At 48.6% G+C, this 23645-nt stretch overlaps 1 protein-coding gene across 3 annotated transcripts in view; it reads right to left on the bottom strand.

The window, feature by feature from the left end:
* Positions 1 to 23645, bottom strand: part of SULF2 (sulfatase 2) — a 148594-nt gene that overhangs the window by 92845 nt on the left and 32104 nt on the right. For all 3 annotated transcript variants that reach the window (XM_082670578.1, XM_082670576.1, XM_082670577.1), the window contains exon 2: positions 16750 to 17025. In XM_082670578.1, the coding sequence (XP_082526704.1) occupies positions 16750 to 16924 (175 nt within the window). In that variant the 5' untranslated portion in view covers positions 16925 to 17025. The remainder of the gene's footprint in view (positions 1 to 16749; positions 17026 to 23645) is intronic.

Raw genomic sequence — 23645 nt, forward strand, 5'->3', positions numbered from 1 at the left:
ATGCTGCCACAAGCCAAGGAGCTCCTTGGGCCTCCAGGAGCTGGGTGAACTGAGAAGGATTCACGCCCGTGCCTTTGCAGGAATCAGAGCCCTGCCAACGCCTTAATTTCACACTTCCGTCTCCACAATCGTGAGGGAGCAAATTTGTTGTTTTAAGCCACTGGTTGACGGCCATCTGTTAGGACAGCAGTAGGAAACCAATCCAGGGTTTGGATTCTTGCCAGGGAGCTGCTGATCCCAATTCACCAACTAGCTCACCCCCTAGTGACCTGAAAACAACAAATCAGACCCCCCTTGGCACCCTGTCCCTAAAGGCTAAGAGTGAAATGGAGATTTACATGATTCTTTTATCCCATCTTTCCACCAAACAGGGAAGGAAACAGCTAGAGCTTCCCTGAGGCAAACATAGATCATATTTCTTCACTGTTTCAAACCACCTGGCAGCTTCCCGTCACACTCAGAAGAAAACCCCAATTCCTTACTGTGGCCTAAGAGCCTTCCAGACCGGCCCTCCCTGCCAACCTACCTCCCGTGTTTCTTTGACCTCATCTCTTCCCTCTCCCTTGCTCCCCTGGCTACACTGGCTTCTTCTTTGTTTCTCAAGGGCTCCAAGCTCATCCCTGCCCCAGGATCTTTGCACTTGCTCTTGCCTCTGCCTGGACTCCCTCTCCGACACTTCCCTTTGCTGGCTTGTCCCATTATTCAGATCTCAACGTAGAGGTCACCTCCTCAACAAGGCCTGGCCGACCTCCCCATCAGAAGGAGCCCCCTGTTTACTTGCTATCATACCAATGTCTGTTTGTTCTTAGCATTTCTATCCTTCTGAAACAGTCTTTACAAGTTCACTTGTTTATGACCTGCCTTTGCTTCTGCACTGAGAGTTCTGGGTGATCCAGGGCGCTGTCCACCCTACCCCCAGGAACATACAATGATGCTCTGTAACACCTCACTGAACGACCGAAGGAAACAGAGCGCAGCCTGCCCTTTCGAGCCCAGTGCTGAGGCAGTTTTATAAGGGACGCCCACCGGGAGCCAGCTGTGTTCCCTGAGGCTCTTTGCCGAGGTCAGCCCAGTGGATAGAGGAAAGAACCGGCTTTTTGTCTCAACAGGAATCGTCAGGCCTGGAACTACATGAATGTCTGTTGTCAAGGTCACATGCCCTCCTGAGAAGTCCCCAAGGGTCCCACCTGTAACTGGTGGCAATTATAGGGTTTCTACCAGGTGTGAAGTCTCCCTCTGGAGGGGATGGAGGAGGTGAGCTTTCCAACGCTGCCCTCCACCAGCTGGTGCGAACTCATCAGAACCTGCAGAGGGAGTGGGCCGAGGCCTCAGGGTCCAGCAGAGCCCCGGGCCCCACTGGCGCTGGGGTGCATCCTTCCAGCCTCCTTCAGGTTATGCATCAAATGTCACATATCTGATTCCATTTATATGTGGAATCTAGAAAAATGGTACAGATGAACCTATTTGCAGGGCAGAAATAGACACGTGGATGTAGAGAATGGACGGGTGGACACAGAGGGGGAAGGGGAGGGTGGATGCATTGCGAGGTTAGGGTTTACATATATATGCTACCAGGTGTAAAATAGATAGCTAGCGGGAACCTGCTGCCTAGCCCAGGGAGCTCAGCTCAGCTCTGTGATGCCGTAGATGGGTGGGATGGGGGTGGGGTGGGAGGGAGGTCCAAGAGGGAGGGGATATACGAATACTAGAGCTGATTCCCTTTGCTGTACAGCAGAAACTAACACAACATTGTAAAGCAATTATACTCCAATAAAAAAAAAAAGGTCACATATCTGAGAGGCCTTCCCTGGCCTCACACTGAAACTGCCGCCCCTCCTTCCAGCACCCCTACACCCCCTCCCTGCTTCACTTGCTCCCCAGCACTTACTGCCCTCGGACAGTTCTCTTATTTGCATGTTGCCCACTGATCCCACCGGACAGCTCCACGGGGGCAGAGATCTAGGCTTACTTTGTTCACTGTTGTCCTCCCAAGCCCAGAACAGTGCCTGGTACATACTGACTGCTCAACAAGTATCTGCTAAATCAACAAAAAAAATTATCTCACTCTTTGCGTTTCCATATAATTCAGGAGCCCACGCTGGTTTGTGTCCATGATATGCACGCGTGTGTCTGTGTCGTGTGCAGTGGATTTAAAAAATTTGACTTTAAAAAGCACCAGATGATGTGCACTCTACTGTGCCACACTCCCCAGCCCTCCCTATAGTCTCACACCAACTTTGCCCATTCACATTACCTGCCTGGTCCCTGAACACCCTGGTTTGGCCACTCTTAATATAACTTAGCTGTTGAGACAGCTCCGACTTGTCCCTGGGGTAGAGGGCAGTGTTCCACGTCAATAACAATCATTACCATTAATGTGGTGACTGTCACTGGCTGAATGTTTGCTGTATGCACTGTGCTGGGCACACAATGTGCATCGTGTTACTTGGTCCTCCCAACAAACCATTTAACAGAAGAGGGAACTGAGCACAGGAGTTAAATGACTGGTCACAGCCACAGAGCTGGGGAAGTGGGATGTGAGGACTCCAACCCAAGCTTGTCTGACAGCAGAGGTGGACGCTGGGTGTCACGTTCAGGAAACGTCCAGTTTATAGCACGCAGGAGGTGGTGATAATGAACCCAGGAAGGGCACAGAGGTCCCCACACACTTGGTCAACTCTCGGCTTCCATGAGGCTCAGAATCGTCCCCTGGACTATCAGGTCCCCTCATCATCCCAGAGGGGACTTTAGCTGGCACACCAGTGAGACTGGCACAGGGTCACATCGCCAAATGCCAGGGACCCCAGCAGTGGGAAAGTGATTCCCGTTCACTCCTTCTGATCAACTCCAGGAGAAAGTCTCGGGTGGCTGCGGTCACGTGGTCATGTCCTTAACACCCTCACGCCTCCTATTTCAACAGGAAGAGCCCCGGCCACCCGGCTGGAGCTCTGGGCGGGCAGCTGTGTTAGCTTATACTGGATTGCCCGATTTAATTTCCTTTGACTTAGGGCAAGCGATGCTAGCTTCTCTCATTTAGGGCAGTGGAATCCTGTTCTTAAAAAACAATCACGTCTGTTTAAAAAAAAGTAAATAGTAGTACAGGTGGCGAGGTGGCAAGGTGAGGGGATGGCTGGCGTTTGGCACAACCTGCAACTGTCTACCCGGTGACGTTACTGGTTAAGAGACACCTCGGGTGTACCCTGAGCCCCTCCCCTCTCCTCCAGTGACACAGGCGACGATCTTGGCTACTCCTTGGTCCCAGCTGTTTGTTCCCACATCCAATCCATCAGCAAAGCCTGGTGTTCTTTCTTCAAGGAACATCGAGACTCAGAGTCCTGTCGCCTCCTCGCCGGGCAGCGGTCATCCTCTTTCCTCTGAATGAGGTCAGCTGCTTCCTGCCTGGACTCCGGCCGTTTATTCCCCGAGGAGTAGCCAGAAAGCCTCCTCTTCTCAGCACTCTCCGTGGCTCCCACCCGCTCGGAGAGCAGAGTCCCCGCGGTCGTCCGCAGGCCCTGTGGGCTCCGGGCCCCCTTCCGCACCCCGTCTCCGCAGCCACGGCAGCCTCACTCCCGCCTCAGAGCCTTTGCCCGTGCTGTTCCTCCCTCTGGGAACGCCTTTCCCCAGCACCTCCAGGGTCCGTGCCCTCACCCCCTTCTTGTCTCTACTCAAAAGGTCTCTTCTTGGGGGGAGGGGGGACATACGGGTAGGGGATTGAGAGGTACAAACTAGTAGGTATAAAATAAACTACAAGGATATATTGTACAACGCAGGGAAATACAGCTCACGTTTCACAATGACTGTAGATGGAGTATAACCTCTAAAAACTGCGAATCACTACCTAGTATGCCTGTAACTGAATACGGTACAGCAACTATACTTCAATTAGAAGAATAAAAGTTCTCTTCTGAGTGAGGCCCACCCTGCCCGCCACATCCGCAATTTTACTCCCCTGCCCGATATTTCACATCCTCTTCCTTGCTTTACATTTTCAACTCTGCACGTGTTGCTCTAACACGTTATACACTTTGGAACATTTACATATTTATCTTGCTGGTCACCCCCTGCAGCCCTAGATGTCACAGCCATGAGAGCTAGGGCCACTGACCACACCTCACAGCCCTGAAGCCTAGAACAGTGCCCGGCACATAGTAGGTGTTCAATAAATATTGCTCGAAAGCATGAATCTAGGGCGCTCCAGGCAGAAGCAAGCCTTTGACCGCTGTTCACGGACTGAAGAGAAAGAAGGAAGCAGCTGGTAGTGAGGACTTGGCCCTGCGCAGGCTCCAGAGACTGCAGAAAGGACAAAGCTGGCCATCCACCCGACCTGTCAGACCCTTCTGGAAGGCAAGGGGGCCGCCACCTGGTGAATAATTCACCTGCAGTCAGCAGCCTCGAATGCTGCGTTGGCCAAAGGCAAACTACCGGAGGAACTGTTTCTTTCTTTTAATGGGCTCCAAACCAGGGTCTCAAAGCCCTTGCACCGCCATCCTCCTTATTGCAAGGCAAATGAATGATGGTCCACGCTTTCCAGCAGTTCCCCGCACCTGTCTGCTCGGGGCGCTCACCCCGGCCCAAATAAGCTGGCTGAAGGGGAGCTGTGTCAATCCACTATTAAGGCACAATTTAACAGTGCCCTGAAATGACAGCCGCACCTGTGCGTAAGCAGCACGACATGTTAAGCCTCCCCTTGGGGACCGTAACCTGTTTTATTAAAGCTGCCACGTTGACGAGGCTCGATAAATCCACATCTGGAGCAGGAAAACATATGATCTAATCTCCTTGCCCAGCACAGACCTAATGCAGATGGACAGCTCTGAGGGGAGGGAAGGGCCCGGAAGACCAGGCCACACAGAAATAAAAAGGCCAGCCAACCAAAACTTCTGTCGTCCAACACAAGCCTGGGGACATGCAGACAAAAACAGACCTGGCTTCTTTCCGTGATCAAACCTTCCGCCCTCCCTGGGCCAGGGTGAGGTCACCCTGACACCTTCCTCGGTGACTCTAGTAGACTGCAGAGGCCTCACCGCCCCCCTATGATGGCGACTTAAATTCTGGTGCCCAAACCACCCACCTGCCAGAAACACGGTGCTTCCTCCACATACTCATCCGCCCGTCCCCTTTCTGATTGCTTTTGCGGGGGGCTCTCAGTGTACCACCTGGGCTACTATTTATTTGATTGGATATTTTTCTCTAATGTGACTTTAAAAAAGTAAACTTTCATCTCAACCCAAGTAACTATGTGAAATTCTGCATTTGATGTGCTACTTAGATTTTTTTTGGGTGCATATCGAAAGAAGTTTGTAAGTAGTAAAATCAATGTTTGTCGACCTGTCACACAAGACGATTTCGTGCACGGCCTGTGTCCTAAAAAGGCATTTTGGGAGATGCTGATTTAATGTGCTCTTCTAAAGGTTTGGGTCAGGGCAACTGCTATCTCTGGGGACTTAGCAGGTGCTGGGGGCTCTCAAGATTCAAAATATGACCCAATTTTGGCCATTCCTGGGACTTGGGTGGCTCACATCTACTTTTTGTCCTAGAGCTCTGTGTCAACTAGAAGAAGATGCACCCTACGTGCCACCCCCGCCCCAAGACAAAGTCCTGCGGCCCCCAACTTGGGTGGCATTACATAGGAGGCATTGGTTTTGATGGATAACTAAAGAGATGATGTTTTCTGATGTTTGTTTTCTTAAAATTATAGGTAAATAATTGGAGTCTGTGATGTCGGACCCTCCTTGGGAAGTAGTGGGAGATGAGACACGGTTAGCAAACCCAGGGTCTTGACTTAAATCTATGTTTAACCATGGCTTTTTCTTACCTAGACTATTGCAGAATTTTAACTGAGAAAAATATATGCAAAGCCTTTAGTTCAATGCTTGGCATACAGAAAGGACTCAAAACATGTTAGCTTTTAAAAATTTAAATTACAGTAGCTCCCAACTATATATGGTGTAACACAGGGCTCACAAAGCAAGAGCCTTTGGACAGACTCTTGTCTGCGTGTGTTGGATTTAGGTCTGCTCAGAAGTGTTTAAAAATCAGAATTAATTGCTAACTTTTATTTGGGAGATTTCACATCAATCCTGATTTCAGTCTTTGCATGAAAATACACAGATCTGGGCTTGATGGGCCCACAGGTGGGTGGATCTGAGTAGCAAAGGCTGGCTTCAGAAGGGCTCTCCTCCGGTTCTGCATGGTCCCCATCAGGGCCACTTCCCTCATCTGTGGTACCAGCCTGGCCCTGCAGGCACTGGGTTTGCAACCGGTAGCTGATTCTACTCCAGCTGAACTGACCAGCTAAGTAAACTCGCAAAGTAACACTGTGGCCTGGAGACCCACAGAGCCCAGGCTTTAAGGGAGCAAAGAGGGTGTGTGGGTTTGGGTAAAGGCTGGTACAGAGCCTTGACCAGGACAGGCCGGGGGTGGGGGCCGTGAGCTCGGTGGGGAAGCACGTGTGTCCTATACCACCTCGTGGTGCCCATCATTTAACCATACACCCCCTGCTGGGGGCGCTGCCCCTTCGGGGTACCCTTGCTCCTGATCTCTGGTGTGGCTGAGATCCCAGGTTGCCCACCAACAACTGTTTCCCCTTCTTCCTTATTAACACGCCCTGATTTTAATCTTCAACACACCCAGCTAGGAAACTGCATTTCCCAGACTCTCTTGTAGCTACATGTGGAAGTGGTCCTTCCTTTAACCTTCCAGATCCACTGTCTGCCTCGTTCTCCAGCCCAGGGAGCTGACCTGGATAGGCTGTATCCACAAGGGGCTTTATACACTGGCTTTGGACTAGGTTTGGCTAATGGGGCGTCCTGGCAGGAGATCAGCAAAAGGAAGAACTGAGGTTCGGGTATGGATTCCTCCATCTTGCTCCCTGTGGTGTCAACAGAGGGTGACAGCTCCTACTGAATGGCCCTGTGTCATGAGTTTCCAGTAACCATTTGCTGCCCTCACCCTCTTGGTCTTGGAGTGGGGATGACCCCACTGTTACTAACTAGCCTTGAGTGCTGCACTATCACTAGTGATTTCCCCACACTTGCTCATACCTTAGCAAAAAAGTTAAACCCTCCTTGAATAACTCAAGTTTGAATGTGTCTTGTATTTCCTGCTGAGACTGTGTGGCTAATTAAATAAGTTCTGTCCGTGTTGTAGGTGATGTTTGGGATGCGGTTCTTAAAGGGAGCTGACTTAACTTGAAGGTCCATCCTTTTTGCCCTTTCTGCTTCCTCCTCCTCCTTGCTGCCTGGAACGTGGCTGTGATAGCTGGAGCTCCAGCAGCTATTCTGAATGATGAAGGTGACCTTAAAGATGGAAGCCACACAGTAAGCATAGTAGAATACAAAAGTAGAGAAGGAGCTCGGGTCCCTCATAACCTTGAAGCCACCAGGCTGGCCCTGAACTGCCAACTTCCAGACGTTTTTATGTGAGTAAGCAGCAAAACCCTGTCTTGTTTAAGCCACTGTTATAATGTCTTTTACATGCAGCCAAACCTAATGCTGACACACTTAGCTTCCAGAACTTAAGTGATCTCCTAAGTGTTGCTGAATTAAAAAGAAAAAACGTTGCAGGAATGTGCTTGGCAAGTTGAACACCAGGGTGGGTCCACGTGAGCCTCTCTTCTTCCTGAGATAACCTGCATCTACATGTTTTTCTAACTCCAGTGAGCAGCGGCAGGAATGTCAGGACTTGGTATCTCAGAGAGGCTACACTGGAAGTTACCACCGATCTGGCGTCCGGAATCTGGGCACACTATCCTGGGCTTCCAGCCATTTGGCCCCTGCAAAGCACCCAAGCCTGCAATTTAGAATTGATTTCTGGATATCAGGCTGCAGCACAGGGTGTGGTTTCCTTGTGTTCACAGAAAAGAGGCAAACAAATGCCTGGCCAGAAGCCCCCCTGAGCCTCTCTCGCAAGAGCCAGCCTCTCCTACAAGACAGCCCTCCAGGCTGAAGGCCTGCCGTTTTCAGGATCACAGGCCCCTCTGAGAATCCAGGGAGGGTCTCCGACCCAGGAAAGCACAAACAGGCACACGATCTGCATATAATTCCCACCCTCCCCCACCCCAGGCCCATCCAGGCCTGGGCCTCCCCCCTGAGCTTCTGTCTCTGAAGGCTGGCTGCCTTGGACAGCTCCTCTTGGCTTTTCATGGGCATCTGCAACTTACCAGGTCCAGAACTGAGCTCCAGACCAAAGCTTTTCCCCATCTCTGTAAACAGAAAATCCCTCCTTGCAGTTGTTCAGACCAAAACCTTGGAGTTATTCTGGACTCTTCTCTCCCACTCCACAACAGATCCATGAGCACATCTTATCAGCTCCACCCTCTAACTCTGGGCAGCGTCTGACTACTTTTTCCACTCTGGTCTGAACCACCATCATCTTGTGCTTGGACCATTGCAGTAGACCCCTCACTTCTCCTATTATATCTCTTCAATCTATTCTCCATAAAATAGCCAAAGGAGTCTTATTAACACGTAAGTCAGGTGATGTCAATGTCCTTGCTCGTGTCCATCTCATTTAGAAAGCCACAGTCCTCCCTCCGGTTCAAAGGTCCTGCATGATCCCCCCGCCCCCCGCCATTGCCTCTCAGACCTCATCTCTTCCCGTCTCTTTTGCTCATGCTGCTCTGCCACTGTGGGCCATCTGCTGCTCTGGGAGCCTGCTGGGACTGCTTCTGCTTCAGGGCCTTTGCATTCACTGTTCCCTCTGCCTGGAATGCTCTTCCTGGGGGAGGTTCCTTGACTCATTCCCTTACCTTCTTTGCCTAAATTTCCCTTTCTCAGTGAGGCCGCCCTACATAAAATCACAACCCTCCCTTTCCCCTCCCCTCCTTGCTGACTTCCCTTCCTTTCTTTTTAATATATTTTTCAGAGCGATTGGGAAAATCTCTGTGTTTGGATGACCCTTGGAGACCAACAGGGTCTCCTTAACCCTCAGACACAAGAGTTACTGCCAGGTGGCAGTTACATAAGCGTGGCCCCAACGTTCAAAGCCCGTGACTCACACTCGAGAAAGTCCTTTCCTTTTCTAGTCTCCATCCTGTTGATTATGTCAAGGAGAGAGTCTCAGGGAGGGGCTGCTTCACCTTTACCGCCTCTCTCAAAACTGCCCGTCACCTTTTTTTTTTAACAGCTTTATTGGAGTATAATTGCTTTACAATGGTGTGTTAGTTTCTGCTTTATAACAAAGTGAATCAGCTATACATATACACATATCCCCATATCTCCTCCCTCTTGCCTCTCCCTTCCACCCTCCCTAACCCACCCATCTAGGTGGCCACAAAGCACCGAACTGATCTCCTTGATCTCCCTGAGCTATGTGGCTGCTTCCCACTAGCTATCTATTTTACGTTTGGTAGTGTATATATGTCCATGCCACTCTCTCACTTCCTCCTAGCTTACCCTTCCCCCTCCCCGGTCCTCAAGTCCATTCTCTAGTAGGTCTGTGTCTTTATTCCCGTCTTACCCCTAGGTTCTTCATGACCTTTTTTTTTTCTTTCTTAGATTCCATATATATGTGTTAGCATACGGTATTTTTCTCTTTCTGACTTACTTCACTCTGTATGACAGACTCTAGATCTATCCACCTCACTACAAATACCTCAATTTTGTTTCTTTTTATGGCTGAGTAATATTCCATTGTATATATGGTCACCTTATCTTCGATAAAGGAGGCAAGAATATACAGTGGAGAAAAGACAGCCTCTTCAATAAGTGGTGCTGGGAAAACTGGACAGCTCCATGTAAAAGTATGAGATTAGATCACTCCCTAACACCATACACAAAAATAAGCTCAAAATGGATTAAAGACCTAAATGTAAGGCCAGAAACTATCAAACTCTTAGAGGAAAACATAGGCAGGACACTCTATGACATAAATCACAGCAAGGTCCTTTTTGACCCACCTCCTAGAGAAATGGAAATAAAAACAAAAGTAAACAAATGGGACCTAATGAAACTTAAAAGCTTTTGTGCAGCAAAGGAAACCATAAAGAAGACCAAAAGACAACCCTCAGAATGGGAGAAAATATTTTCAAATGAAGCAACTGACAAAGGATTAATCTCCAAAATTTACAAGCAGCTCATGCAGCTCAATAACAAAAAAACAAACAACCCAATCCAAAAATGGGCAGAAGACCTAAATAGACATTTCTCCAAAGAAGATATACAGATGGCCAAGAAGCACATGAAAAGCTGCTGAACATCACTATTAGAGAAATGCAAATCAAAACTACAATGAGATATCATCTCACACCAGTCAGAATGGCCATCATCAAAAAATCTAGAAGCAATAAATGCTGGAGAGGGTGTGGAGAAAAGGGAACACTCTTACACTGTTGGTGGGAATGTAAATTGATATAGCCACTATGGAGAACAGTATGGAGGTTCCTTAAAAAACTAAAAATAGAACTACCATATGACCCAGCAATCCCACTACTGGGCATATACCCTGAGAAAACCATAATTCAAAAAGAGTCATGTACCAAAATGTTCATTGCAGCTCTATTTACAATAGCCCAGAGATGGAAACAACCTAAGTGTCCATCATCCGATGAATGGATAAAGAAGATGTGGCACATATATACAATGGAATATTACTCAGTCATAACAAGAAACGAAATCGAGCTATTTGTAATGAGGTGGATAGACCTAGAGTCTGTCATACAGAGTGAAGTAAGTCAGAAAGAGAGAGACAAATACCGTATGCTAACACATATATATGGAATTTAAGAAAAAAAAATGTCATGAAAAACCTAGGGGTGAAACAGGAATAAAGACACAGACTTACTAGAGAATGGACTTGAGGCTATGGGGAGGGGGAAGGGTAAACAGTGACAAAGCGAGAAAGAGGCATGGACATATATACACTACCAAACATAAGGTAGATAGCTAGTGGGAAGCAGCCGCATAGCACAGGGAGATCAGCTCGGTGCTTTGTGACCGCCTGGAGGGGTGGGATAGGGAGGGTGGGAGGGAGGGAGACGCAAGAGGGAGGAGATATGGGAACATATGTATATATATAACTGATTCATTTTGTTGTGAAGCTGAAACTAACATACCATTGTAAAGCAATTATACTCCAATAAAGATGTTAAAAAAAAATAAAAAAAAATAAAAAGGCAAATTCAAATAATGTGGTTAGATGGGCTAATCACTCATAAACATTATAATGGGAAAGTCTATCCAATTCTTTGAAGATGACTTACAGAAATGCAGACAAAGAAAGAGTTGGAATTAGCAATTCTTGATTTACAAGTTGACTCTTTAGAAAAACAGAAGCATAACTCTGAAAGCAACTCAAAATCCACTCAGACTCTTTCCTATTTTCCCTCAGACATTTGCAGATATTGTTAAAAAAAATCAGGACATTGGAAGTACAATTGTACTTCACCTAAGAAATAGAAGGAAAAATTTAAATAGTAAATACCCTAGATTTCTGCTAATAGACAAATATGCTCCAAAATTTTTTTTTTTTTTGCGGTACGCGGGTCTCTCACTGCTGTGGCCTCTCCCGTTGCGGAGCACAGGCTCCGGACGCACAGGCTCGGCGGCCATGCGTCACGGGCCTAGCCGCTCCGCGGCATGTGGGATCTTCCCGGACCGGAGCACGAGCCCGTGTGCCCTGCATCGGCGGGCGGACTCTCAACCACTGCACCACCAGGGAAGTCCATGCTCCAAAACTTTTAAGAGAAAAATTGTGTACTTTCCCTTGAAGATGTAAATCTTAACCGTGCTTTTAAAATGTAAACAGCTAAGAAGGAAATTAAAACTCTGCCTAGACTAGAAAATAAAGAATAAGGAACTATTTGGAAATTGGGCAAATAAAAAACCTTAAGTATCTTTCTCACAATTACCCATATTATGGTTAAAATTTTAAAATAAAATTATAAGTTCTGTAAAAAAAAAAAAAAAAAAAGAATGAAATTAGAACACTCCCTAACACCATACACAAAAATAAACTCAAAATGGATTAAAGACCTAAATGTAAGGCCAGACACTATCAAACTCCTAGAGGAAAACATAGGCAGAACACTCCATGACATAAATCACAGCAAGATCCTTTTTGACCCACCTCCTAGAGAAATGGAAATAAAACCAAAAATAAACAAATGGGACCTAATGAAACTTCAAATCTTCTGCACAGCAAAGGAAACCATCACCTTTTATAACAAAGCCATCCAGGCCTCGGCCTCAGGGGAGGCAACATCTTGCTGAGAGGTGAAAACACTGCTGTTCTCATTAGACTTGGTCTTGCAGTGACCTTCACTAGTATCCACTAGTGAAAAACCAGTGGATACCAGTGTTTCATATACAGTCATAATTAAAGCTTCCTGTTAAAATAATACTTAAGCTTCAAAAGGTAAGTCCAGTTCAAGTCATAGAACAGACGGTCCTGGGATGTCGCAAATACTCTCTTGCTCCAGGCAAGGACCATGTCCAACTCATCTTGGTGTCTCAGAGCCTGTTCCAGGCCTGGAGGCTCACCAAGGGTTTGCCTGGATTGAATTAAACTAGTAAACCCGGCAGAGTCCACCGGTTTCAAGGCCTATTTGAAGGACGCATGCAAACGAGACCTTGGCTTCTGTATTCTTCTCCCTCCTCTACCCTCCTGGTAAAGAGGGTGGCCAAGACCCTGCTGGTCTCCAAGCGTCATCCAAACACAGGGATTTTCCCAATCACTCTGAAAAATACATTAATAATGGAGGCCACTTACTGACCAATACGCCCTGGAACCTGTTCCCCTGGGCACTGGACACTTTCAAATGACAACTCAGGGAGGCATGTTAAATGTACCCCCCTCACAATTAGGAAACAGAAAGAGCCCCTCTTCTGTGCTGTGTCCCATACCAGCTCTCTCATCCAGACCCTAATTAGGATGGATGGCTGTTCTCCGCCCCGGGACTGGAAGAAAGGCCTGGAATCATCTTAGTTGCGAAGTCTCCAGCCCCAAGAACCATCAGAACTGCCGCCTGGATGAGCAGAAAATAGCAGATGATAAATTTTTTAGGACTACCCTCTGTGTGCCAGTTGTTGCTGACTGTGAGATAATGTGCTGGCCTTTTGGGGGAACATGCATTATTGATCTGGGTCTGTCTGGTGGTTTATAAAAATCCCCCCTCCCCCCTCTACCACCTTGCCATCATCCCTCACCTCCTAAAAGAAGCACAGCCTCCTCCAGATGCTGTTGGAGGGGCTGTGGCTCCTTCGCAGAAGGGAAGACTTGTAGGCAGCGATCTGTGCAAGTGAGTGCTGCAGGGGGAAAGTGACAGATACCACCAAACACGAGGGATCCAAACCTACTGCGTCCACTTCCCAGAATTTATCTTTCAGAAATCCTCGCTCACCTATGCAAAGATGCACGTATAAAGACATTCTCAGCAATGGTATTGGTAATAGTGGAAACTACTAACAAACACACTCCCAATGTGGAAACAACTGAATAGCCATCCCAGGAGACTGGTTAAGCAGAGGAGTGGTTAAGACCACAGGCTCTGGGTTCAAATCTCATTTAGCCACGTTCTAGCTGTGTGACCTTGGACGAGTGACTTCATTTCTCTGGGCCTCAGTCTCTCCATCTAAAGTGAAGAGGATGTTGTAAGTTAGCCCTGGTTTTCTCTGCTTTCCTCTCTCCCACGTCCTCATCACACCTGGAGGCCCTTTCCTTATATTTGCATATGCTGCTGGCTTTATTTGAGAGTCACAGGTGCAAACTTACAATCAGATTCTGACACGAGGCTTAGTTAGATCACGCAGCTGCAGCAAAAATGCGGCGCTCCTAAGAGTGCATGTTCAATCATTCACCTGGTTCCAGCCAAAGATCTAGGAGTCGCCACTAATGCGCCTCCTTTCCTCACCACCCACAGCCCCCGTCCAACCCGTTCACGCATGTCTTCCGGGTTCCACTGTTCCTGCCCTGGTCCAGGCTTCCATCCTCGCCTGCCCCGTTATGGTCCTGTCCTCCTAATGTCATTTATTTCAACGTAACAGCCAGAGGGATCCTACTGGAACCTAAGTCAGGTCACAGCCCCTCCTTTGCTCAAGGCCCATTTTCACTCATGTCTGTTTCACTAAGAATAAAACTCAAAACCCTCACCATGGCTGCAAGGTCCCGCACGACCTGGCCTCATCTCTCTCCACTTATACCCGGGGTCCCTCCACCTGGCTCACAGGCATTCTTTCTGTCCCAACCCACCAAGCTCATTTCTAACTGTCTTTGCCTTTCCTGTTCTCTCCAGCTGGAGGGATCCTTCCCCAGATCTCCCGCTCCCGGCACAGTGCGCCGCACAGAGTAGATGCTTAATCAATATCTGTTGAATGCATGAATAAACGTCCGGGGGGGTCCCCAGGCAGAACTACGATGGAAACAGCTTGAGGGGCCCCATGAGGCAAGACCAAGGTGCCCTGAGGTCAGGTGCTGCCTGTGAGCACTCTTTGCAAAATTCTGCCAGAAACAATACTCACAGTCCTATGGACACTTTCCGTAGGCTCCCCATGGCTATCGAATGTGGCTCATTCTAAATGCTGCCTGTGAGATAGGTATCATGTGTGTCAAACTGTCAATAAAAGCCCTGGGCTTTGACTGCTTCCTGGCTGCAAATTCTTTTTGCACAGATAAATTCCCTGAGAAACATCTATACTTGCGTTCATTAATACAAATCATGATAAGGAATGGCTCGGATGTACAGAAATCACCTTTACTTGGTGCTTAAAAGACTGATTCGTATTTTTAATAATGGATCCAAAAAGGGTGCAGACTCGCAGTTGGATCTTCACCGCAATCTTATGTTTGGCTGCAAAGGCTTTTCCAGTAAACCTTTAAATTTGTTGCGACCAACAACAGTCAGTTGCCCTTCGATAGTGGACAGAGGCTAAAGGCCCACCACTCACCTGGTCCACTACTGGCACTCTTTACCACAACCCAGGAGAACCTCCAAGATCTGGCTCCCTTCCTTCTCTCCAGGATCATGCTATTACCCTTCCTCAGGCTCCAGCCACATCTGTCTCCTTGGTCCTGCCTCAGGGCCTTTGCACACGCTGTTCCCTCTGCTTGGAAGGCTTTTCCCCAGATCTTCACAATACCCAGTAGTATGTCTGTCATCATCACTGATGATGAGAAGGGAAATCTAACTTATAGGATAAGGAAAATGCAGAGGGGCTTGTATGCTGTCCAGTACGGTAGCTATAAATGGTTCCTGAGCACTTGAACGGTAGCTGGTCCTGAGATGTCCTCGAAGTGTAAAGTACATGCCAGATTGTAAAAGCAATATAAAAAATGTAAACTATCTCATTAATGATTTTTATATTGATTATATGTTAAGATGACAATAATTTGGATATATTGGGTTCAGCAAAATATGTCTTTAAAATTAATTTCCCCCGTTTCTTCTTAATTTTTAAAAAAGTATAGAAGGTTTAGAATTACTTATGTGATTTGCATTTGTGGCTCGCCTCCCTAGATGCACCTCTAGGGTAGCGCTGTGTAGGGTTTAATGTGGAGAAATGGAACCAGTAAAATCAGTGAATTCGAAGGGGGAGAAGACACAAGAAAAGGAGAAAGAAGACTGACATTGAGAGAGACCCCCAAAGGTAAGCTGGAAATGTAGGTGGAGTTTGACCCTGGGGAACAGAAGGTCCAGCTGAGGTTGACTCTGGGGGCCTCCTTCCTGGTGGCCTCATTTATGGGGATTTCTTCTCAGGCGAATGAAAATGTGGTGAGAAATGCCTCATGTAAATGAAGACGCCCAGCTGGGTGGAGGAGCCCAGGGCCTTGCTTGGCAGGGACAGGGAGAATTCCAGGATGGTTTACACAGTGAAGCGAGGATACGGCTCAGGGAGGACGCTGTGTGGGCGATAAAGGGAGGGTGCCCTTTTCCTGCTTGCCATCGGTGTAAATGAACTACATCTTGGCAAGGGCCCCTGTCCTCACCCGCTCTCCCTGGAGCCCACAGCACTAAGAGGGGAAGCAGCTCAGGACGAGAGGCGGCTGCCCTCACCCTCCTGAAGCATCAAACCTGTGAATTGAGTCGGGTCACCGGCGATAGGGCCCACCTTCCCTTCCCCTAGATGCCACCAAGGAAGGCTGAGCCCACCCAAACCTGTTAAGATTGGTGGAGCAGGGGTGCACACACACACACACACAGACGCACACACATAAAACGCACACACATGCCCCAGGCTGGTTTCTTCTTTCTGTTCAGCGTCAGCTCAAATATCACCTCCTCTGAGGGGCCCTCCCTGATAACTAATCCAAAAGAGCTCTGACCATCCCTCCCCCACATCCAGCACCCTCTTCAGTTACCCCAGAGCAAGAAGTTACCCCAGAGCAAGAAGCATACCCCTTCTTGAAATTATCTTCCATGTGAACTAGCAATGATTCTGATTATCCGTCTCCCTCATTCCAAGAGAGTAGAGACTGTGCCTGCCTGACTCACTACTGAAGTTCCAGGCCCTAGAATATTGCCTGGAATGTAGTAGGTTCTCAATAGAAATTGGACAGAAATAATGAATTGGTCTTAACATCTCTTCTCCTTAAGACTTTGGAGGAATCTAGGAATGGTCCCGCATTAGAAAAAGGTTGGAGACCCCTAACCTCGAGGACCCAGCTGTGCATTCACGCGTGTGGGACCACCCCAGGACTTGGTTCAATCGACTGGACATGAACCCTGCAGGGTCTACCCGAGCATCCTGCATCAGGATCCTGAGAGCCAGCACGGTGAGCTTGGTAGATACCGCCTGCCAGCGGCCAGGGTCTTACCGAGCTCCACATCCTGGTCGTCCGTCAGCACGAGGATGATGTTGGGACGGATGTTTCTGCGGTCCCTCTGAAACCTGCCTTTCAGGCGGTGGTGGGACAGGAACGCCACACTTCCATCCAGGAGAGAGAAGACAGTTGCAGAGAGCAAGCAAAGCAGGACACCGGGGGGCGCCATTTTACGTTCCCACTGATCCCTTGTTTCTGGCAGGATGCAGGAGTCTGGAGCTGTGTTTTGTGGATTTGTTTCTTTTCTCTCCTCCCTCTCTACTCACGGATCTAAAGTAAGAGGAAAAGATTCAGGTCAATCTTTCTGTAAAGGCTGCCCAACTGCTCAGACTTGCATAATGATTTCTACGATGCCTTCTGGCAGTGACAGTGAGAGTTTCTTTGATCGGGGACAGCTACAGCAGAACAAAAACCCAACTCGGCTAAAGTTACAAGGAAAGTATCTGCAACTGGCTCAGAGAACAGACTGGCAGGAAAGCCTTCGGAGACTACTTCTGCAGACAGAACTCCTCTCTTGGACCCAGCGATCCTCCGGATGCGTTGGCGGCAGCCCAAGTCCTGAGTCAGGTAGTCAGCCTGTCTCTGAACCGTCCAACCAATGCAAGACAAATTGCCCCCCAGTGAAAGGAAAGGAAAAAGCCCAGTCTGGAGGAGCAGACATTTCTGGTCATCTGTTCTCTGCCAGCCCCACGGAGGATGCAGAGGTGAGCGGACGGAGCCCCAGCTCTCAGGTAGCGTGCGATTTGGGGAGGGGTCTGGACGAGCCAGGCTGATGCTTTGGGCTGGACAACTCTGTTTCAGGCCTGGCTCTGTCACTCACCAGCTGGGTCTCCCCATCGATAAGCCAGCGAGGAACCTCAGTATCCCCACGAATAAAATGGGGGTACATGACTGTTATAAGAACTCAACCCAACGGGGATGCTTGCAAAGGTCCCCCCATCAACAGATCCCGTAACTGGGCAAGTTATTCGTATTGGTTTTACGTGGCAAAATAAACAAAATGACAACAGAGAAAACTGAGAGCTAAAAAGCCGAGGGAGAAGAACTGTCACATTCCACTGCAACCTTGGTCACCCCCTTGACCCCGGGTCAGATGGGGTCACAAGCAAAGGTAGGGGAGGGGAAGGTGGGCCAGCTAATCTTGGTTCAGGCGGGTCTCAGATCTCACTCTGCTCTTTGCTCTCTGCAGTCATTTTTCTACTTCCTGAGGAAATAAGCCTTCAAGTCCTGTCCAGATATAGACTTTTGGTCTCATTTGTCTAAAAGGAAAGAAAAAGCAAGCAAGCAGACGTGTTGGGAGGAAACCAAGGTCGCTGGAGTCGGGCTGAGTCACCGTTCCCGTGACCTTGAACGACTCCATTTGCCCCTGCTGTCATGGGCAACCCCACCCCACCCCAAGCCACAGCTCAGCGGACTCATCACGGACCCCAGGTTCCGCACAGGGGGACCTGTATCACCTCTCCCAGGGACAGCACCAGCCTTCTAAGGGGTCTCCCACTTCCTCCCCTGCCCCCACCCTCCATGCCCCCCAGGGGAAGCCAGCAGGATCTTTCTAAAATTCAAATCCAAATATACGACTCACAGGGTCTGGACTAGGTGAGACCAGGGAGGTGCTCAGTGCACAGGTTTGAAGGGGCACCCACTCCAGGTGGACGGGTGCAAGGCACTCAGCTCACCTTAGTCCCAGCCCTGTCATTCACCTGCTCAGACCCTCCCCTGGCTTCTCATGGCTTGGGGTCCAAAATGCAGACTCTCCACCAAGCCCACACAGGGCGGGTGTGATCCGACCCCTGTCCACCTCTCCCCGGTCCTCTCGATTGCTCTCAGGCCCTGGCTTCTTTCTGTCACTTAGACAAGTCAAGCTTGTTCCTGCCCCAGGGCCTTTGCACTTCCTCTTCCTTAAACCTGAAAGAATGTTTCCCCAGATTCTGTTTGATGGGCTCCTTCTCCTCTGCCAGGTCTTGGCACAAATGTCGCCTCCTTGGAGAGGCCTGCCCTGACTGCCCTATCTGAGGTGCTGCCCCCGCCCCAGGCACTCTCTGTGTTTTATAACCTGCTTTATTTCCTCACAGTCCCTACTACACCTTCAATTACCTTATTTATTGCCCAGTTCTCCCCTGGGGAGGGTCAGCTCCACGAGGGCAGAGGCTGGCTTTGTGTTGCTCACAGCTCTGTCCCCAGCACCTAGGACCATGCCTGGCACAGAACAGTGCCAAATAATATTCAGATAAATAAAGGAATGGAGGTTTTGGTGAGGTTCTCTGTGTGCTACAGAGTGAGAGAAGGCTGAGAACAGAGAGCAAGCTCCACACAGGGCTTCCCACCCCAGGGGCCTCTGAAAGGACATCTGTGCAGACAGATGAGATGAAGCCCACATTATCGGGAAGCTGACCTGGGAGCCGTGAGTTTCACGGGACCGGCGGACAGGCCTCGACTTCCACCTCCACCTCTTTATCTGCTAGAGCCCACATCTTGCAATAGAAAGGGTGGCTGCAGTGACATGTGTTGGGTGGCTGCTTTGTGCCCATGTTATATGATACTTAATTCATGGACTTGAAAGTTACTTGCTGGGTGTCCCTAGGCAAGTAACTCAACCCTTCTATGCCTCGGTTTCCCCATCTATAAAATGGACATGAAGGATTAAATGAGTTAAGGCAGAATGCTGAGTCCAGAGCCTGGCACATGGTGTGTACTGACTGGAACACATCATTCACAGTGAAAACCATTATTAGATTATTATCAGCACCACTGCAGCTGGGTCCCGTGTCAGGCACTCCGCAGCATCTCCCTCAATCTCCCCAATAACCCTCTCACACAGGTACTACTATTATCCCCATTTAAAAACTGAGAACAGGGCTTCCCTGGTGGCACAGTGGTTAAGAATCTGCCTGCCAATGCAGGGGACACGGGTTCGAGCCCTGGCCTGGGAAGATCCCACATGCCATGGAGCAACTAAGCCCGTGCGCCACAACTACTGAGCCTGCGCTCTAGAGCCCGTGAGCCACAACTACTGAGCCCGCGTGCCACAACTACTGAGCCCGCACGCCTAGAGCCCGTGCTCCACAACGAGAGAAGCCACCACCACGAGAAGCCCTCGCACAGCAATGAAGAGTAGTCCCCGCTCACCACAACTAGAGAAAGTCCAGGCGCAGCAACAAAGACCCAACGCAGCCAAAAATAAAAGCAAACAAAGAAATTAATTAAAAAAAAAAAAAAACTGAGAACTGAGGCCTAATCACTGTCCTAAGGTCACCTGGAGAGAAAACAGCAGGGACAGTGTTTGACCTCTGTTCTCCCTGACAGCTTGGTGAGGGCCTCTCACCACTGAACTCGTTTCCCAGCTTCTCACATTCAGGGGCCATAGCCCCAATTTCTGCCGGCCCTGCACAACCCTTCTGCTATCATTTGGTTCACATGCTCCTTTAAATAGCCTCATTTAAAAATAAAGACATAAACACATAGTTTTGAAAAAGGCGAAACACATGGTTTGAAAAAGACGAAACACATGGTTTTGAAAAAGGCGACTTTCTATCCAAGAATAAATGGAAAAGCAGCGTCCCGTTCCTGTAGAACTAATCACACAAATAAGTCAAACAGAGCAGAAACTGTGTTACTCCGTCCGTCTAACAGCTTCTAGTTCACATTTAAGGCTCTAAGCTGAGCTCTGGGCCGGCAGCTCTCAGACTTGTACTGTCTCTGTTTAAGGGAAATTAGCAGGTGTTGAAAGGTAACGAGGCACATTAGCACCATCCAGAGACTTTCTGCTGGAGGTAATGGGAGGCTCGAGAGGGTTGAAAAGGAGACGCACCCTAGACTCTAATGGGTCCCTGAATTATCCCAAATCATGGGGGGGGGGGATCCTTGAATCACGTTGTTTATCAGTCCATGTCTCCCTACCTCGGGAAACACACTGGGATGCTTTGTGCTTTGCAACTGAAACCGTGAGCTTGACTGACACTCCAGCCAGCCATTCATAAAACAAACTTCCCAGTCGAAAAAGAGGCAGAAGACCTAAATAGACATTTCTCTAAAGAAGACATACAGATGGCCAAGCAGCACATGAAAAGCTGCTCCACATCGCTGATTATTAGAGAAATGCAAATCAAAACTACAACGAGGTATCACCTCACACTGGTCAGAATGGCCATCATCAAAATTCAACAAATAATAAATGCTGGAGAGGGTGTGGAGAAAACAGAATCCTCCTACACTGTTGGTGGGAATGTAAATTGGTGAACAGTATGGAGTTTCCTTAAAAAACCAAAAACAGAGCTACCATATGACCCAGCAATCCCACTCCTGGGCATATATCTGGAAAAGATGAAAACTCTAATTCCAAAAGATACATGCACCCCAATGTTCACTGCAGCACTGTTTACAATAGCCAAGCCATGGAAACAACCTAAATGTCCATCACAGGTGAACAGATAAAGAAGATGTGGGATATAAATACAATGGAGTACTACTCAGCTATAAAAAGGAATGAAACATTGCCATTTGCAGCAACATGGATGGACCTAGAGATTATCATACTAAGTGAAATAAGTCAGAAAGAGAAAGGCAAATATCATGTGATAGCACATGTGGAACCTAAAAAACTGATACAAATGAACTCATTCACAAAACAGAAATAGACTCACAGACAGAAAACTTACGGTTACCCAAGGGAAAAGGGGAGGGGCGAGGGATAAATTAGTAGTATAGAATTAACAGATACACATCACTATATATAAAGTAGATAAACAACAAGGATTTACTGTATAGTACAAGGAACTATATTCAGTATCTTGTAATAACCTATAATGGCAAAGGATCCGAAGCTGTATACCTGAAACTAACACAATATTGTAAACCAACTATAGTTAAATAAAAAAAAATACGCATTCATGTTCCTTCAGACAGACATCGAGCGATAAAATAGCGAATTGCTGACGGATGCCCTACAAACAGCAACGCTCTTATACCAGGAATCGTACCAGCAAATGCTTATCGAGGGCCTGCAACGCTCCAGTCCCTGCTCTAAGCATTTTATGTATCGATATATCAACTTGTCTAATCCGCATATCCACCCATCGACATTATACCCATTTTATGGATGAGGAAGCTGAGCCACAGAGAATTAAAAGCACTTTCCCATGATCACATGGGCAAATAAGGGGCAGAGACTGGGTTCAAACCCACTCTGGCTTGAGTCAGCTGCTCAACCAGAACCTCCTGGAAGCAGATCTCCAGGTAAGTTCCTAAGAGTCTCCCAACCTCAGTTTCCTCATTTGGCTCTGAAACAGTAGGAGGCCAGGTGCCCTTGGAGGGCCTTTTTGGCTCTGGCCTGTGATGCGGAGGTACAGGGGGGCCGGGCCAGATCGTGGGTGGAGCTGGGGGATATGGTCGACTGGACTCTTCCTGGCACCCATGTTGGTCTTCTTAGCAATGCTCCCCTCCACTCCCAGGCAGCTGTAACCCTTCAGACAGGATGCTGCTCCTCTGCATGGAAGTCAAATCTCCATGACCAGAGACTGGAGGATAATAGGAGCTAATTATTTCATCAGCTCAAGTCATCAGTAGGTCGATTTTTGATGAATTCCTCCAGCTCCCACTTTCCCTGGACTTGTGCCAGCCCCTCTCTGTATGCTGGAGAAATCAATTAAAAATGACACAAGGGATTCTGCCTCCATTCTCCTCCTTCTTAGTAAAGATTCAAGGTGGCTGAACCGAGAGAGTATCTGGTGAATCTGTGCGGCGCTAGCTGAGCAATGCTCTGTCCATCCCGCGGACACCACCACTCATTCCCACCAGCTTGAGGAAAGGTCCATCCCGCTCCTCTCTTCGTCCTGTGTCTTTCTCACAGACCTTGGCAAAGCCCTCCCAGCCCAGGAAGACATCACTGGCAACGCCTAGTATCCTGAGCGTTCAGAAGCATCGCTCCTGCTTCTGGATTTATCTGACCTGCAGGGAGGAGTCGGTCTCAGGCTGACTGTGCATCACAGCTTTGGGGAAACGCCTGGGACCTCACCCAGGCCTGTTCAGAGAGATCCCGATGGCTGTTTTCCTCTGAGGAGCCCCAAATCCAACAAGAGTAGCTGAGAGGAGTTTGGGAGCGATCAGGCAGCCCAGGGAGAGGGAGAAGTGGTCAGAACAAGGCATTGATCAGACGGGAGAAGTTCCCTGGGAGGTGAGAAGAAAGGAAATTGTGGGGTGTGAAGGTGCCTTGTGCTGGGGCCGGAGCCCCTGCACCAGACCTGTGGACCTTTCTAGGTGGTCTAGAGAGCCAGACCACTTATGTCTTCCTTCATTTACTTTACAAATATGTATTTAGGGCCTACTGTGTCATAGGGTTAGGTTATAGGATAATCCTGCCTGGATTATAACAGCCTCCTAATTGATTTCCCTGCTTCTACCTTCACCTCCTTCTATCAAGCAGGCAGAAGGATCCTGTTAAAACAAAAGCAAGAGTCTGCCTTCCTCTACTGAAAAGTCCTGAAGGGCTCCCATCTAATGCCAAATAAAAACCTCCAAACTCTCCAAAGGACCAACAAGACCCTACGCAGTCTGCCCATCCCTTCCTGACCTCATCGCCTTCCACTTTCCCCCTTGCCCACTTGGCTCTGGCCACACGGTGTCTGTGCTGCTCCTTGCACATGCCAGGCCATGTCCCCACCCCAGGGCCTTTGCATGTGCTGCTCCCTCTGCCTGGAGCCTTCATCCAGATCTCTTCACGGCCCTTTCGTCACCTCCTTCAGGTCTTTGCTCAAATTTCGCCTTTGCACGTTAAAACGGAAATCTCTTTCCTCCCCAGTTGCACCTGCCACCTCTGACAGCGAGTTATTTTCCTTGTTTCGTTGTCGGTCTCCCCCACTAGAAAGTCAGTTCATAATCTGAGGGTACGGATTTTT

The sequence above is a fragment of the Grampus griseus genome (genome assembly GCF_964374135.1).
Source record: "Grampus griseus genome assembly, chromosome: 14".
Taxonomy (NCBI): Eukaryota; Metazoa; Chordata; class Mammalia; order Artiodactyla; family Delphinidae; genus Grampus; species Grampus griseus.